At 32.4% G+C, this 14,702-nt stretch overlaps 1 protein-coding gene across 5 annotated transcripts in view; it reads left to right on the plus strand.

Moving 5' to 3' along the window:
- RIMS1 (regulating synaptic membrane exocytosis 1) overlaps positions 1-14,702 on the plus strand; it is a 501,191-nt gene that overhangs the window by 334,513 nt on the left and 151,976 nt on the right. For all 5 annotated transcript variants that reach the window (XM_011987097.1, XM_011987098.1, XM_011987100.1 and 2 more), the window contains 7 exons: positions 153-252; positions 4,658-4,781; positions 8,143-8,189; positions 10,836-10,948; positions 13,118-13,248; positions 13,705-13,876; positions 13,999-14,152. In XM_011987097.1, coding sequence (XP_011842487.1) covers positions 153-252; positions 4,658-4,781; positions 8,143-8,189; positions 10,836-10,948; positions 13,118-13,248; positions 13,705-13,876; positions 13,999-14,152 — 841 coding nt within the window. The remainder of the gene's footprint in view (positions 1-152; positions 253-4,657; positions 4,782-8,142; positions 8,190-10,835; positions 10,949-13,117; positions 13,249-13,704; positions 13,877-13,998; positions 14,153-14,702) is intronic.

A 14,702-nucleotide genomic window follows, 5' to 3' on the forward strand; every position in this document is an offset into this window, starting at 1 on the left:
AAAAAAAAAAAAAAAAAAATGTGTTTCGCTTCATTAATGTTTCTACATGCAATTTCAAGTACATCATAAAAGAATGTAGGATTAATTCCTCAAACTAATAAGCTTATGTTTTGGTGTGAGTCTTGAAAACTTAAAAATTTGTAATTATCCAGGTTGTTGGAGGAAAAATGACTGACTTAGGACGACTTGGTGCTTTCATCACCAAAGTAAAGAAGGGTAGCCTAGCAGATGTAGTTGGACACCTAAGAGCAGGTAAAGTTTCTTTTTTTAATATTTAAACAGTGTTTTCTCCATACATGAACATGAGTTGGTGGTTTTCAATTTGGGGTTAGTTTTATACATACATACGTACATATATATATGTACGTATGTATCAATGAAGTCACTAAATTTTAATGCATGAATACAGATTTTTTTCCTGATATAAATATTTACCAATTGCAATAGTAGGTAACTCTACATCAGCAGCAATCTGGAGAGTAAGGATAGGAATCTTCTTTATTTATATAAAAATAAAAAGATGTAAAATATAGAAGAATTACTCGGTTTTGGAGATGACATCATAATATTGCTACAAAACTTGAAATCTAAAACAATTTATGAAAAAAAAATTATATCACTATTTAGTTATTTAGTTTATATTTTAAGCTACAGTAATTACCAAATTTTTCAGAGCAGTCCTGAAACACTTATTCAGGAGCAGTGTTTTTAGTAAAACATAATCATTATAACATTTCTTACATAGATTGTATAATAAAATATTAGTTAATTTAAAAGTGGCATATACTGTACTCATGCAGATGTGCTGCCTCTTGGTATTTAGAAATGTATTTTTGTTGCCCTATAACTGAACATGGCACAATGGAATTATTTAATGTATGTTAATGTATCATATATTAAATAGTAACACATTTTAAAATCTATTTTTAGTAAATAGTTAACTTTTCATTTTTGTTAAAATCACATTAAAATATTTCTTCCAGTTGACTTTACTGCAGAGCTTAATAGAAATATTTTTGTTAGATGGCTGTTCATGTATTTGCCAGACAACTATGAAGGAAACACAGTTGGCTAAACTGTGGAATTAAAGATTAATAACCCATAACACAGACTACATTTCCAGGTGATATTCTTAACTTTTAAACCTTAAGTTAGTGATTCTTGAAAACTTTGGCAAAATATTATAGGACTCTTAAAGACTTTTCAGTGTGTTTGTTTACCAGGATATCAGTTCAAAATCATTTTAGTTTTTTTTCTTTTTTTTTTAATTTGACAAGGACTTGCTGTGCAGGTGTATAGGAAGAAAACTCCATACAGATGGATTTTTCTCCATCTGCTATATGACTTTGAATATGTATAGAGATATGTTACACTGTTATTTCTTATGAAGTACCAGTTATGATTCAGTAGGAAAATAACTCATTCAGGGTTTATTGTGTCAGTAAACTGAGTGTGTGTTTGTCTAATGACTCAAAAATAAGCCTCAGAAAGTCTGAGAATCCCTTGTTGGCTAATGTAAGATAACTTTAACTACAGAAACCTGAGTTTGCAGACCACATTATAAACATTATATACACATTATACACACATTATTATGTTTTAATGGGAAGTTACTTAGGAAGTAAAAGAAGAGGGGTGTTCTATGTAAAATATCTGTTAATGATTCATTTCAAGAGCCAAGAGCCCGAGAAACTTAAATCTGAAATGTTAAAAGCTCAGCTTAACTATAAAGCAGACAAGTGTACTTTTCATTCTAAGCAATTTATGTATTTGAAGAAAGTAAAGTGATTTTACAGACTCAATCATATATCCTATTTGATTTACATTATAATTTAGGAACTGACTAAATATTTGCATATTTGCAAATAGAATTATTTGCATATAAACATCTTTAGCCAGTTTTTTTAAAATCAATGTGACTTTTATTTAACATTTGCAATCTTGCTTTAATCTTGCAATATCTTTATCCAGTACTGCCCCGCTTCAAGTCTATGCACTGTACTGCTACTTCATTTAACCTTGTAAAACACAAAAATGACACTGACACTCTCTTTATTATGAAGATCCTTCAGTGTTTCCTAGTTATCATTTGTTCAAGTCAAAGCTCTGTAGGCTTGTCCTCTACTAACACTTTCAGCTGTCCAGGATGTTGGTCCACCTGTAGGTTCCTGTCAGGCTGTTTCCCACCTAGAAGACGTGGTCAATGACTCTTGTCTACCTAGTTTTCTACTCCTCCTGTTGAAGGCCTTTCCATCCTTCACAATTCATCTGAAGTTGCCTTAATTCTAAAGTGGTTCCTAATATCTCACCTGGAACAATAACTAATTACTATGTTCCTGGCACCACTTGACTCTATTTCTGGTTCTCAAATGAACTTCTATTGTTGCATATAAAATATTTTATTAAAGTTATTTGTTTCTGTATCATTTCTTCATGACCAAATTTAAAGACCAATAAAATGTCATTTTCATCTTTGTACCCTCGTTGTCTACATCCCTGCTTGATTATCCACACATAAATAATGTAAAAAAAAAAAAAAGCATTCTGGTTTAGGAATTATTAATCTGTAAATAAATAAGCATATGTATTAAGTTAATTTATATTAAAAGTTATGTGTCCAGGTTGCTGCTTATGAAAAGGAGAGTTTTAAAATGCAGTGCTTTTGCAAACTGCTGGTTGCAACTTATTATTGGGTAGTAAAATCAATTTAATCGTTTGCACCTACCACTTTAAAAAATTGAAGTAGAACATAATCAAATAGAAAAATCAGGGTGAGTATTGTTTTACAAATTTTTTAGTGTGTATATATATGTATGTACTCATATAATATGAATGTATATATATACACACACACACATATATATATAGTGTTCATATTATATGTGTACAGGACCATGATGTCAACTTTGTTTCTTTTCTTGGTCAAAAAATTTTGAAGGCACTCTTGATGTATTATAAATTTGTAATTATCATTTTTCTTTTTTTTTTTTTTTTTTTACAGTGAAGTATGTTCATTGCCTATTTGAAAAGCTTTTCTAGGTAACAGCTTAGGGCAGTCTATTAGAATTGGTGGCCGGGCACCGTGACTCACACCTGTAATCCCAGCACTTTGGGAGGCTGAGGCGGATGCATCACCTGAGTTCAGGAGACCTGGCCAGCCTGGCCAACATGGTGAAACACCGTCTCTACTAAAAATACAAAACTTAGCTGGGCATGGTGGTGGATGCTTGTAATCCTAGCTACTCAGGAGGCTGAGGCAGGAGGATTGCTTGAACCTGGGAGGCGGAGGTTGCAGTGAGCCGAATCACGGCACTGCACTCCAGCCTGGGCAACGAGAGTGAAACTCTGTCTCAAAAAAAAAAAAAAAGAATTGGTGATTACCATAGTATCTTACCAAACCAAAGCAGCATCATGTACTTTTCACATATTTGCTTTTTACTCTTCAGTGAGCAAACAACTGGAAAATATAATTACTTTAAAGTAATACTAGCAAAGCAATTTTCCTACTTTTATTAAAAAAATTCTAGCTACACATTGAAAAGATTTTATGCTTATACTTGGCTGTAAAATGTACACTGATGATATTGACCCAGTATGTCAACACAAATTTACTTTGCTCATAAAATGTTCTAGATACTGAGAACAACAAAATAAGCATAAACATCAACAAATTAAGACACCTCAGTGCATCAATGAGGTTGGAATATTTCAGCTGAGACTACCATTTTGAATTGAAGAGTCTAAGACAGAGAACCATTTGGTACCTACAACTTCTTAAATATTTATGAAAATAAATAGTTTTTTTCACGTGACCTATGGTGTGAAAACCGTAGTTAAAATAACAACTATAAGTTGTTAGCCTGTATTTTTTTAACGCAATATCTTTTAGCTCCCCTTGATTAATCTTAGAATATTTAACAAACTACTACGTACTATATTAATGTTTTGTTAAAGTATTTTCTACTTGTACTTTAATGTTCACAATATAGATTATGTATAGTATATATGTGTTTTGAACATCTGGAAGTGGGTTAACTGTCATGCAACAGTTTTACATCTGCTTGCTTTGTAATTTTGCCATAGCTACCTGCGTTAACTGATGGGTGTGAATTCAAATCCTTTCATGCATTTTTATTCTGTTGTGCATCTGGTGAAGACATTGAAGCATGACTTGTAATTGGGAAATTCATGCTAACAAATATTAATTGCTCTTTCTTCCAAAAATAAAACAGGATTTATGCACAGTTTAATAAGAATATTTCAAAAATAGAGCCGCCTACATTTATTATATGGAGGGCATGCTGCTAATTATTATTTTTTAATGTTTCCAAATAGGCTGTGCTAATTCCATCCCATAGCATGAGATTATTTTTATATGATTTCTGGTATATCTCAAAAGACAAAGGTAGTTTTGTATTGTACTGTTTCCAGTCACCAATAATATTCTGGGGGAAAAAAAGAAAAACAAAGAAAAGAAAAAGTGTTTAGAAGAACCATTTAGCTGACATTATATGGCAATCAATTTGCTTTTGAAAGCAGAGCCTAGACAATTAAACTATTTGTATATGTTTTGCATTTCTTTGTTAAAAAAGAGAAAAGATACGAAAAATAAACAGAATATATAAGGTAAAAAAATACCCTTTTTTTTAAATTCAAGGGGATGAAGTTCTAGAATGGAATGGTAAACCCCTGCCGGGAGCTACAAATGAAGAAGTTTACAACATTATTTTAGAATCAAAATCAGAACCTCAAGTTGAAATTATTGTTTCAAGGCCTATTGGGTAAGGCTAAAAAAACTTACTTCTTAAGTTTAGTAAATTACATGTATTAGTAGGGTTTTAAAAAGAATTTTATACATTCATACAGTACATGTTAACATGGATAGTTTTTCATCAATTATGGGCATACATTTTTAGATCATTAAAAATTTCTTAATTTTTTAACTGGAATACTGAGTTTACTTCACTACATTTTAGAAGCTCCACACTTTAATAATTGTAATATCAAAAAATATCAATATGTACTTTTTGCAAGAGAAATATAAAGTAAAATTTTCTTTTAATGGCAGATATATTTAAGTAATTCTAATTTAATAAGTAGTATTTCCTTTAAGAGAGACATTAACAAACTCCTTGTGTTATTTAAAATATTAATGATTTCATATGTCTACATGAACTTTTTATTATTCTACTAAAGAATAGAACATTTTTTTCTGTCTCTTTACCCATAATTTCAACTTTTATTTAAAATCAAGCGAGAAGTATTAAATATTTTAACATTTTAATTGGTCATAATGATATTTTTAAAACCTCAATTTTCTGTACAATGTAATTATCTATAGCCAGTGGGATATTTTCTATGTATGTATATAGATTTCCCCATATCATTACCTTTTTTTGGCAAACCCACATGGTCCAAAATAAATATTCATTTTGCCAGTCTGTAATTTTTAAAGACATTTTGAACTGTTTTATTATACTTGGCTTAATGTTTAAATGTATTCTTGGAAATGATTCTTTTTTTCCCTATTCTCCAAAATATAATACAGCCATTACTTCAAGGCTTTTTATGTTGAAAAAGTGCTAACCTTTAATTTGTATTGGCCTCTTGAATATATGTCAATGCAAAACATACAAGAAAATATAATTATCATAATTCTCAAAGAATGAAAATGTATGATCATATATCAAATAATATTAATATATAAAACTCTAAAATAAAGGCAAGCTTTTAACCAATTTTAACTGGTGATTATTAAGAGTGAACACTGAAGACATTTGCAAAAGTGTTGTACATTTCCATGTAGACTTTTAAAATAACAATACTACGATTTATGCTAGTTTTACATGACGTATGTTCTAGTGCTGAGGTAAATATAAGGCTGGAAAAGAGGTAAGTAAATTGGAAAATGAATCAAAAGTATGAAAGCTAAAGTTTAGAATCAAGCATTGTGCACTTGCCAAATACTTTCAAATATATAGTGGTTTAAAAGTCAACAACTAAAACAGAACTGATTCATGGTGACTTAAAAAAGTAACAGACAATTAAAGTAGACTGGAGTAACATTATTTTTACTTTTTATGAAAATTAATTAAGAAGTAATCATCTACACAGCCAAATTCTAAACACATTATAGATTATAGAATTGAAAGGAACATAGAATACAAAAATTATAATTTATAGATTATAGAAGTCAAAGGATGTGGAATGCAAAGATTATAATTGAATCAGAATCAAAGGTGATACCAACTTTCTAATAAATACATTATTAGAATCCTAGAAAAATAATTTTAGCTACTTCTTTTTTTTTTTTTTAAGACATGGTCTTGCTCTGTTACCCAGGCTAAAGAGCTGTGTTTTAATAGTAATATTTAATGTAGTTCTGTTTAGCAACTATAATTAAAGGAAAAAGAAAATATTCATAATTTAGTGGCATAGTGATTTCAGGAATCGTTCTAAATATAACTTGCAATCACATTGATCAGTACACACTAAGAGGCATCAGCCATCTTGAGGTATTGACTTTTTTTGTGAACCCACCAAATACAATATCTTTGACCTTTATGCTTTTAATTGTTCCCTAATTGGTAGGTAGAACTAATAAAGAATTCCACTGGATATGTAAACATCCAGTGGAAATTTATGCCTGAAAATATTACTGAAGCAATTAACATGAATAAATTTTAACTAAAAGTCACTTTGACATATTTTCAACAACTTCGCCACCATTCTTTTTTCACAAGACGCGTAAATTCCAAAGTTTGTACCTGGCTTTAGAGTTTCAAATTCTGATTCCATAATGGACTATGAAGCTGATTTTTTAAGAAGTTATACTATCTAAAAATTGATTGTTCCTCGATTTTTTTTACAATTTACTTTTATTAGCTTACATTAATTTAGAAGAAAGTAGCAGAATATAGTTTTTTGTGGGTTTTAGGTATTATAAATTAGTCTCTTAATTATAAATTCATTCAAATGATTTTATATAAATGTATAGTCATACAAAAATGTATAATAAAATATATAAAATACACAACTTAGACCGAATTGTCATTTTTAAGAAGTATAAATTATAGTTGGTTATGAGAATTACTTTGCACAAAATAGTCAAAATGACAACTCCAGAGAACAAACAGGGAAAACTCTTTTTGTTTTCATTCCCCCAAAAAGTGAAAAAAAAAAGTGAAGTTAGGTCATAAGGTAAGTGGTTAGAAATTCTTAAAAAATATGCTAATAATGTTGTTGAGACTAGCTAACTCCAGTCTGCTTTAAATGTCATGTTAATACTTGCATATTGTTAATCTTCTTCAATTGATATTAAAACATCTTTGAAAAATGAGAAGTAATATAGTCCTATGCAGTATAATACCTAAGCCAAGGTGATCTAGGGTTCTTAAGGGCACAGTGGGTAATGGATTAAGTTGAGACTATAGTACATATATTTCTTCAGAGTAATTTATCAGTGTGGCAGGAATGGGTGGTCTCACAAGTCACTTTCTAACCATATAGTAAATAGCCATATATTTAGCTAACTTCAGTATAGAGATATGGATCTCTATAAAGGGTATATATGTGTATATGTATTATATATTCACATATATAAAATAATTTGGCTTTTTTGTTGCAAGCTTGAACCATTTTTACTTTCCAAAGCAACTCATCCTTTTCATTTAACTTTGCCCATGATATTCACCATATCATTTTTTTTATTGAGATGTTCCCATCCCTTTCACTCAGTAAACTCTTTCAGATGTGTTTGTAAAGCATATTACTGATTTGTAAAATTTGTGTCATTTTGATTTCCTAGAATTGAAGGAAAGTGTTACCTTTAACATTTTTTATTTCCAAACCTGCTGTTTTGGTAGTAAAAATATTGTGGTGATTTTAACCACAATATTAGTCTGATTGTTGTCATGTTAAAGTATTTTGCTCTTAAATATATAAAAACTTTTTTATTGCAGTTTTTTTTTGTGTGGTGTTTGACATTCATGCACATTAGTAGTTGCCTTAATAGTAACTCCTATTCATTTCCACACCTGTAAAGACCCAGCAGGATTTTTCACATCACATAAAATGGGCTATGATTGCCTCAGGCAGGGTCATTTAGCTAATGGGATTTTCACCATATCCTGTTTCTTTTAGTGACATTCCCCGGATTCCTGAGAGCTCCCACCCTCCGCTGGAGTCCAGTGAGTATAAGATTTCTTTGTTATTATAAAAGTATTGAACTAATTGAAAGTAAAGATTTCTAATTTTCTTTAGTTATTTGATATAATGAATTGGGATTCCTATACCAAAGATGTCTCCATTGGTACTAGATGTTGGCAATGATGCCAGTAACTGGAAATCCAAAGAAGTTCTACTTTAAGATTTTTCTTCCTCTACTTTTTTATGTGGTTTAAAGAAAAAAAAAATCTTTACTGGGAATACTCTTCAGCATCATAACAGTCAGGACCCTCACAGAGCTTAATATATCAGGAATAGTTCTATTTACATAAACATTTATTGTGATACTGGATTACTCAGTTTGATTGCTAAGCAGCTCAGTCTCAAGAGCAGCCTAGTGAAGAAACTAGGTAGGCACTTCAACAAATAATTGTATTACCAAATAACTGTCTTGCTCGTCCGTGTGAAGAGACCACCAAACAGGCTTTGTGTGAGCAATAAAGCTTTTTAATTACCTGGGTACAGGCAGGCTGAGTCTGAAAAGACAGTCAGCGAAGGGAGGTAAGGGTGAGGCCGTTTTATAGGATTTGGGTAGGTAAAGGAAAATTACAGTCAAAAGGGAGTTGTTCTCTGGCGGACAGGAGTGGGAGTCACAAGGTGCTCAGTGGGGGAGCTTTTTGAGTCAGGATGAGCCAGGAAAAGGAATTTCACAAGGTAATGTCATCAGTTAAGGCAAGGACCTACCATTTTCACTTCTTTTTTTTTTTTTTTTTTTTTTTTTTTTGAGATGGAGTCTCGCTCAGTCACCCAGGCTGGAGTGCAGTGGCGCGATCTCGGCTCACTGCAAGCTCCACCTCCCGGGTTCACGCCATTCTCCTGCCTCAGCCTCCCGAGTAGCTGGGACTACAGGCGCCCGCCACCATGCCCGGCTAATTTTTTGCATTTTTAGTGGAGACGGGGTTTCACCGTGTTAGCCAGGATGGTCTCAATCTCCTGACCTCGTGATCTGCCCGCCTTGGCCTCCCAAAGTGCTGGGATTACAGGCGTGAGCCACCGTGCCTGGCCCATTTTCACTTCTTTTGTGGTGGAATGTCACCAGTTAGGGCAGGGGCAGGGCATTTTCACTTCTTTTGTGATTCTTCAGTTACTTCCGGCCATCTGGGTGTATATACATGCAAGTCACAGGGGATGCCATGGCTCGGCTTGGGCCCAGAGGCCTGACAATAACAAAGTGTGTGGATTGTTTTTAGAAATGAATGGGTAGAGTAAACTTCACTAAACATAATGGGTCAAGGGATTGTGAAACCAGAGGGTTGAAAGAGTTATCTATATGGGAATTAAAGTCATTTCTGTATGAGAGAAGATGATATTGTGTGCAATAAAGTATAGACAATTAAGTTTTCAGTGATAATGCAGAAGTGACCCAAATATTTTCTTTGCAATGGATGGGAATTAAGTTAATACTTGGACTTGATTCCCGAGATGTTCTTACAGAACCCAGGTTATAGAAGTAGAGAATAAAAGGTGATTTAGGGGAAAACCAGTGATAGTGATTAGAAGGGAGAAGAAAATATGAAAGTAGGATAAACAAGGAAACAGACACTAGGCTGGGTTATCATCTAAAATGCATACCATCATGTTCTGCTAGAGGTGTACCCAGTTTTGGCTTTGAGCTTTCTGGTGATCAATACAAAGAAGAAGTGGGACTAATTGCATAATTTATATTATTGATATGATTAAAAAATACACTGATTGCCATAATATTGCAAACAAGCATTATTAGAAATAACAACGTTCCTGTTGTGAGACTCAAGGAAATGTATTTTAAATATACCTGGAAAAATACACACAGTAACAATTTTATAGAGCTGTTTTTTATCACTAACAGTTTTTGGAGGGCACAAAATATGACATGAGAATTAATTTGTAATTATAGAAAAAATGTGTGGATTGCACATACTCAGGCAATGCTTCATAAACAGTATTTCTCAATGAAGCATTGGCTAAGTTTGAATGGTGGTGAGTTCAAGGTTATACTTTCTGGATCAATAGCCTTCTATAAACACTCTATATTGCTCTGTGTCAGGGTATACTTGAACAGTGAAGAACTCCACCAAGTAGCCAAGAGGAGACCCAGCCTCCTTCGTGTGAAGTTGAAGCAAATCACTAGTCGTGAATTACTTGAAGTAGCATTTTCAGAGGTTCAAGATACTCATTTATAAGATCAAAACTAAGATAGATGGTATATCTGATTTTAAAACAATGACAAAATCTGGTTTAGATGTGGTTCATAAATTATATTATGTATGCATTCGTTTTAATTTCTCAGTAAGAACTTTAGGCAAGATAATTAGTGTTAACAGGCACTATCTTCCTTATCGCTGAAGCAGACCTTTACCCATATGTGAAGTCATACAAGAGTCTGTGTAATACCATGCACTCCAGAAATGTAGATCAATTATTTCCAATTGAAATAAGCACAACACTTCATTATATCATTCTTAATATTTCTTAAATAGACAATTAACTGAAGACAAAATCTACCCCATTAAAAGTAGGTTCTGTTATCAGTGGTAGTAATTATGGTTTTATGCAAATAAGGATGCATTTAACATTTTATTAAAAATATTTTCTACACTTACAAATATTACCTTTTTTTCTTATTTTAGGTTCAAGTTCCTTTGAATCTCAGAAGATGGAAAGGCCTTCCATTTCTGTTATTTCTCCAACAAGTCCTGGAGCTCTAAAAGATGCCCCACAAGTCTTACCAGGGCAACTTTCTGTATGTATTTTTTGTACATGTTGGAGACTGTTAGTATTTGCATATACTGTCTGAGTCTGTCTTTAAATATGTTCCCTTTTCCTTGAAGCCTGCAATACATAGTCATTTAACACCATAATCTACTTCATTAGTTTTTCATGCATTTTTAAATTATTCCTTTATTCACATATTTATTCAGAAATACTTACTGAGTGCTTGCAATGTGCCAGATACTGTGAACATTAATTGATGAATGGTAACATAAGTAAATATTCATATTTTTGGTGTAAAAGTTTCTAAGGTAAATAATTGTTTACACATAATATTAGGAATTCATGCCCCATTTATGTAACAACCTTATGAGCCTAGAGCCTGAAGAGCCTAAATTTGGAATATTCTTTTTAACTTCCTAAGGCATTTGGCAAAACTCTTCGTTGCCACTGAAAGCTCTCTGAAAAAGCTACCATTTTCTCACTATTGCCTTATTATGTGATCTGGAGAAACCTGGAGTGAAGAAACTAGGGTTAAGTATAATGAAGAGCCATATATTTGTAGATTATGATGGAAAATGTTATGTTGATATTATAATTTAAGGACTTCGGACTATTTGTTTCAAGTTGTTATACAGAAAATGACCTTTTGCTCCTCTGATAATGTGTGGATTTCTGTGGTCTGCCTTTGTGGTTTTCTCTTGGTTTTAATGAGACAGAGAAGATTTATACAAGCTTATTTCTCTAGGGCTTTTATGGTTTTAACTTTTATTTTTAGTGTATTGAATATCTTTGTAATACCCTTTGGGTTTATCTGCCCTGCCATCTTTTTCTTCAGTGTATGTGTAAATCTCTCGTATTCTCCACATATTTTAAAAGAGGATGGAAACCTATTCTGGTTCTGTGAAAACCACATCTTAGGTATCAAGTGGGAATCAGACAGATCCAGGTTTGAATTCTTAATCTGTTCCTTACCATGAAAAGCTAATCCTATGTTAAATTAGTTTATTTTGTTATGATGACTCTCAGATATGTTCTAACATATACCCATTAACAGCATATGCTTACTCAAACATAGAATGAGAAGTAACTTCTAAATTAAAGGAAAAAAATTAAAGGTGATGACATTGTTAAAGTGTCATTACCACTGCCAGGGCAGATACTGTAATGACTGATAAAATCCAATTCTTATGAGTTTGACAGGATTTTAGTATGTTACTTCCCCAGTATTCTTTGGTCTACTGTCATGAAATCTTGGTTAATAGAAATATCATTTGGCCTTCTTGTAGTTTGAAGATATCGTTTGTGTATTGTATCCTTTGTTTTTTCCTCCTTCTCTCATGAAAAATAACGTGTAATAGGTTAATTCTAAAAATTTAATGAGGGCTTGGTGCAGTGGCTCAGGCCTTTAATCCCAGCACTTTGAGAGGCTGAAGAGTTCAAGACCAGCCTGGGTAACATAGCAAGATCCCCAATTCTATAAAACATTTTAAAAAATGGCCAGACATGATGGTGCACACCTGTAGTTCCAGCTACTTGGGAGGCTGAACTGGGAGGATTGCTGGTTCCAGGAGTTTGAAGCTGTGTAGTGAGCTATGATCATGCCACTGCATTCCAGCCTGTGACAGAGTGAGACCATGTCTCCAAAAAATAAAAAAAAATGTGACAAAAAATACCAGGAAATACTTAGCAGTGCCTGTATAAAATAGGCCCACAGTAAATATGTTTTATGATCTCTTCTAATTCTTTGTATGTCTTATTCCTAATATCCAAACTCTTTTTTTTATTTTAACTACCTGTGACACCAGAAAAAGCATTTAGTCATGCTATAATCATTTAGACACATATAATCCTCAAACTCTTCTTTTTAACATTTAAGAACAACAGTAATGATTTTATATCTCCCTCTTCCCTTAGTTTTTTGGAAAAATTATTATTAGTTTTATTTTATAAAATGATATGTGAGAATGTACAGTAACACTGAAGGCCTGCCAGTTGTAAGTTATATTTAAAGTACTCAAAGAGCAAAGTAAAGTTCTGTGTGTTTATGCTTTCAAATTGGTATGTTTTTAGAAATATCTGTTTTGCATTATATTGTAATTCAAAATTTCCTCCTTTAAATATAACTTTAATTTTGTTTTACGTAAAATTGTAATGCCTCATGATTTTTACAAATAATTCCTTTCCTCATTGCTTCTAGGTGAAACTGTGGTATGATAAAGTGGGACACCAGCTGATTGTAAATGTTCTGCAAGCAACAGATCTACCTGCTAGAGTAGATGGGCGTCCTCGAAATCCCTATGTAAAAATGTATTTTCTTCCAGATAGAAGGTAGTGAATAATTTTAGAAAAAAAGAAAAATCCTAAAATCTATACTAATAGAAAAGGTAGAATTTTCTCTTTTGGGATATTTTTTAAAAACATAATAGATAATTCTTTCTGAGGAGATAAAAGTACATTATCTCTGAAAAAGGAAGTCCCTCAAGCCTTGTGTTGGAAATATTTGAAAATAATCTGCCAATTAAAAAAGAAATCTATTACCTTGTTTATAGACATATTAGTCTTTGATAGCGACACATTATTTAGAATATACCTTTGTATGTGTCCCTATAATTACAACTACTGCTTATATTGTAATTGAAGTTAGATTATTAAACTCTAGTATCTTTTTATATACTTTCAATGAGTTATAAGTTAATATAAATATCAATGGCAGTTTTACATGTGACTACAGTAGATGGCAGCATATACTTGCTTTTTCATTTACAAAACATACTTATTTTTCAGTGATAAAAGTAAAAGGAGGACCAAAACAGTAAAGAAAATACTAGAACCAAAATGGAATCAAACTTTTGTCTATTCACATGTACATCGTAGAGATTTTAGAGAACGAATGTTAGAAATAACTGTGTGGGACCAACCCAGAGTGCAAGAAGAAGAAAGTGAATTTCTTGGAGAGGTGATGTATATTTTAAAAACTTAAGTCAAATAGTTAATAAAGTTTTGTGATATTTATTACGATTGCTATTACATTATGTTTTGATAAAGGTACTTGATTTAATTTGAGAATTACCCTCTCAGATCCTCATAGAATTGGAGACAGCGCTTTTAGATGATGAACCGCATTGGTATAAACTTCAGACACATGATGAGTCTTCACTACCTCTGCCTCAGCCATCACCTTTCATGCCAAGGCGACATATTCATGGAGAAAGCTCTAGCAAAAAGCTACAAAGTAGGTTAAGGTTGTTTTAGTTGCCACAAAGTAATTATGCTGTAATGATCTAATTAGTGATTAATAATTCAAGATGTTTTTGTTTTTCAAATGTTTTATTAGAGATCAAAATATTGGAAAATTGTTCATTTTTATGAAGAATCTTGGCAAAACTGTTTCTACATTTTCACAATGAAAATAATATAGCATAGTAGAGTAATTCCAGAGCTGAAAGCCAAAAACCTCTGAATTAAAATTCTTGCACAGGGCCAATTGAGCTGTTGATTATTGACTGATGGAATAATTTCTATCATCATTGGTGGGTTGCTACATGTGAGGTCTTAATAACTTTATAGTTCGTAGTTTTTTTTTGTTTTTTTTTTCCCCCGAGAGAGTCTCACTCTGTTACCCAGGCTGGAGTGTGTTGGCATGATCTTGGCTCACTGCAGCCTCTGCCTCCCAGGTTTAAGCAATTCTCCTGCCTCAGCCACCAGAGTAGCTAGGATTACAGACACGCGCCAACACGCCCGTCTAATTTATTTTTGTGTATTTAGTAGAGACGGGGTTTCAC

This window comes from Mandrillus leucophaeus, unplaced genomic scaffold (genome assembly GCF_000951045.1).
Source record: "Mandrillus leucophaeus isolate KB7577 unplaced genomic scaffold, Mleu.le_1.0 Scaffold300, whole genome shotgun sequence".
NCBI lineage: Eukaryota > Metazoa > Chordata > Mammalia > Primates > Cercopithecidae > Mandrillus > Mandrillus leucophaeus.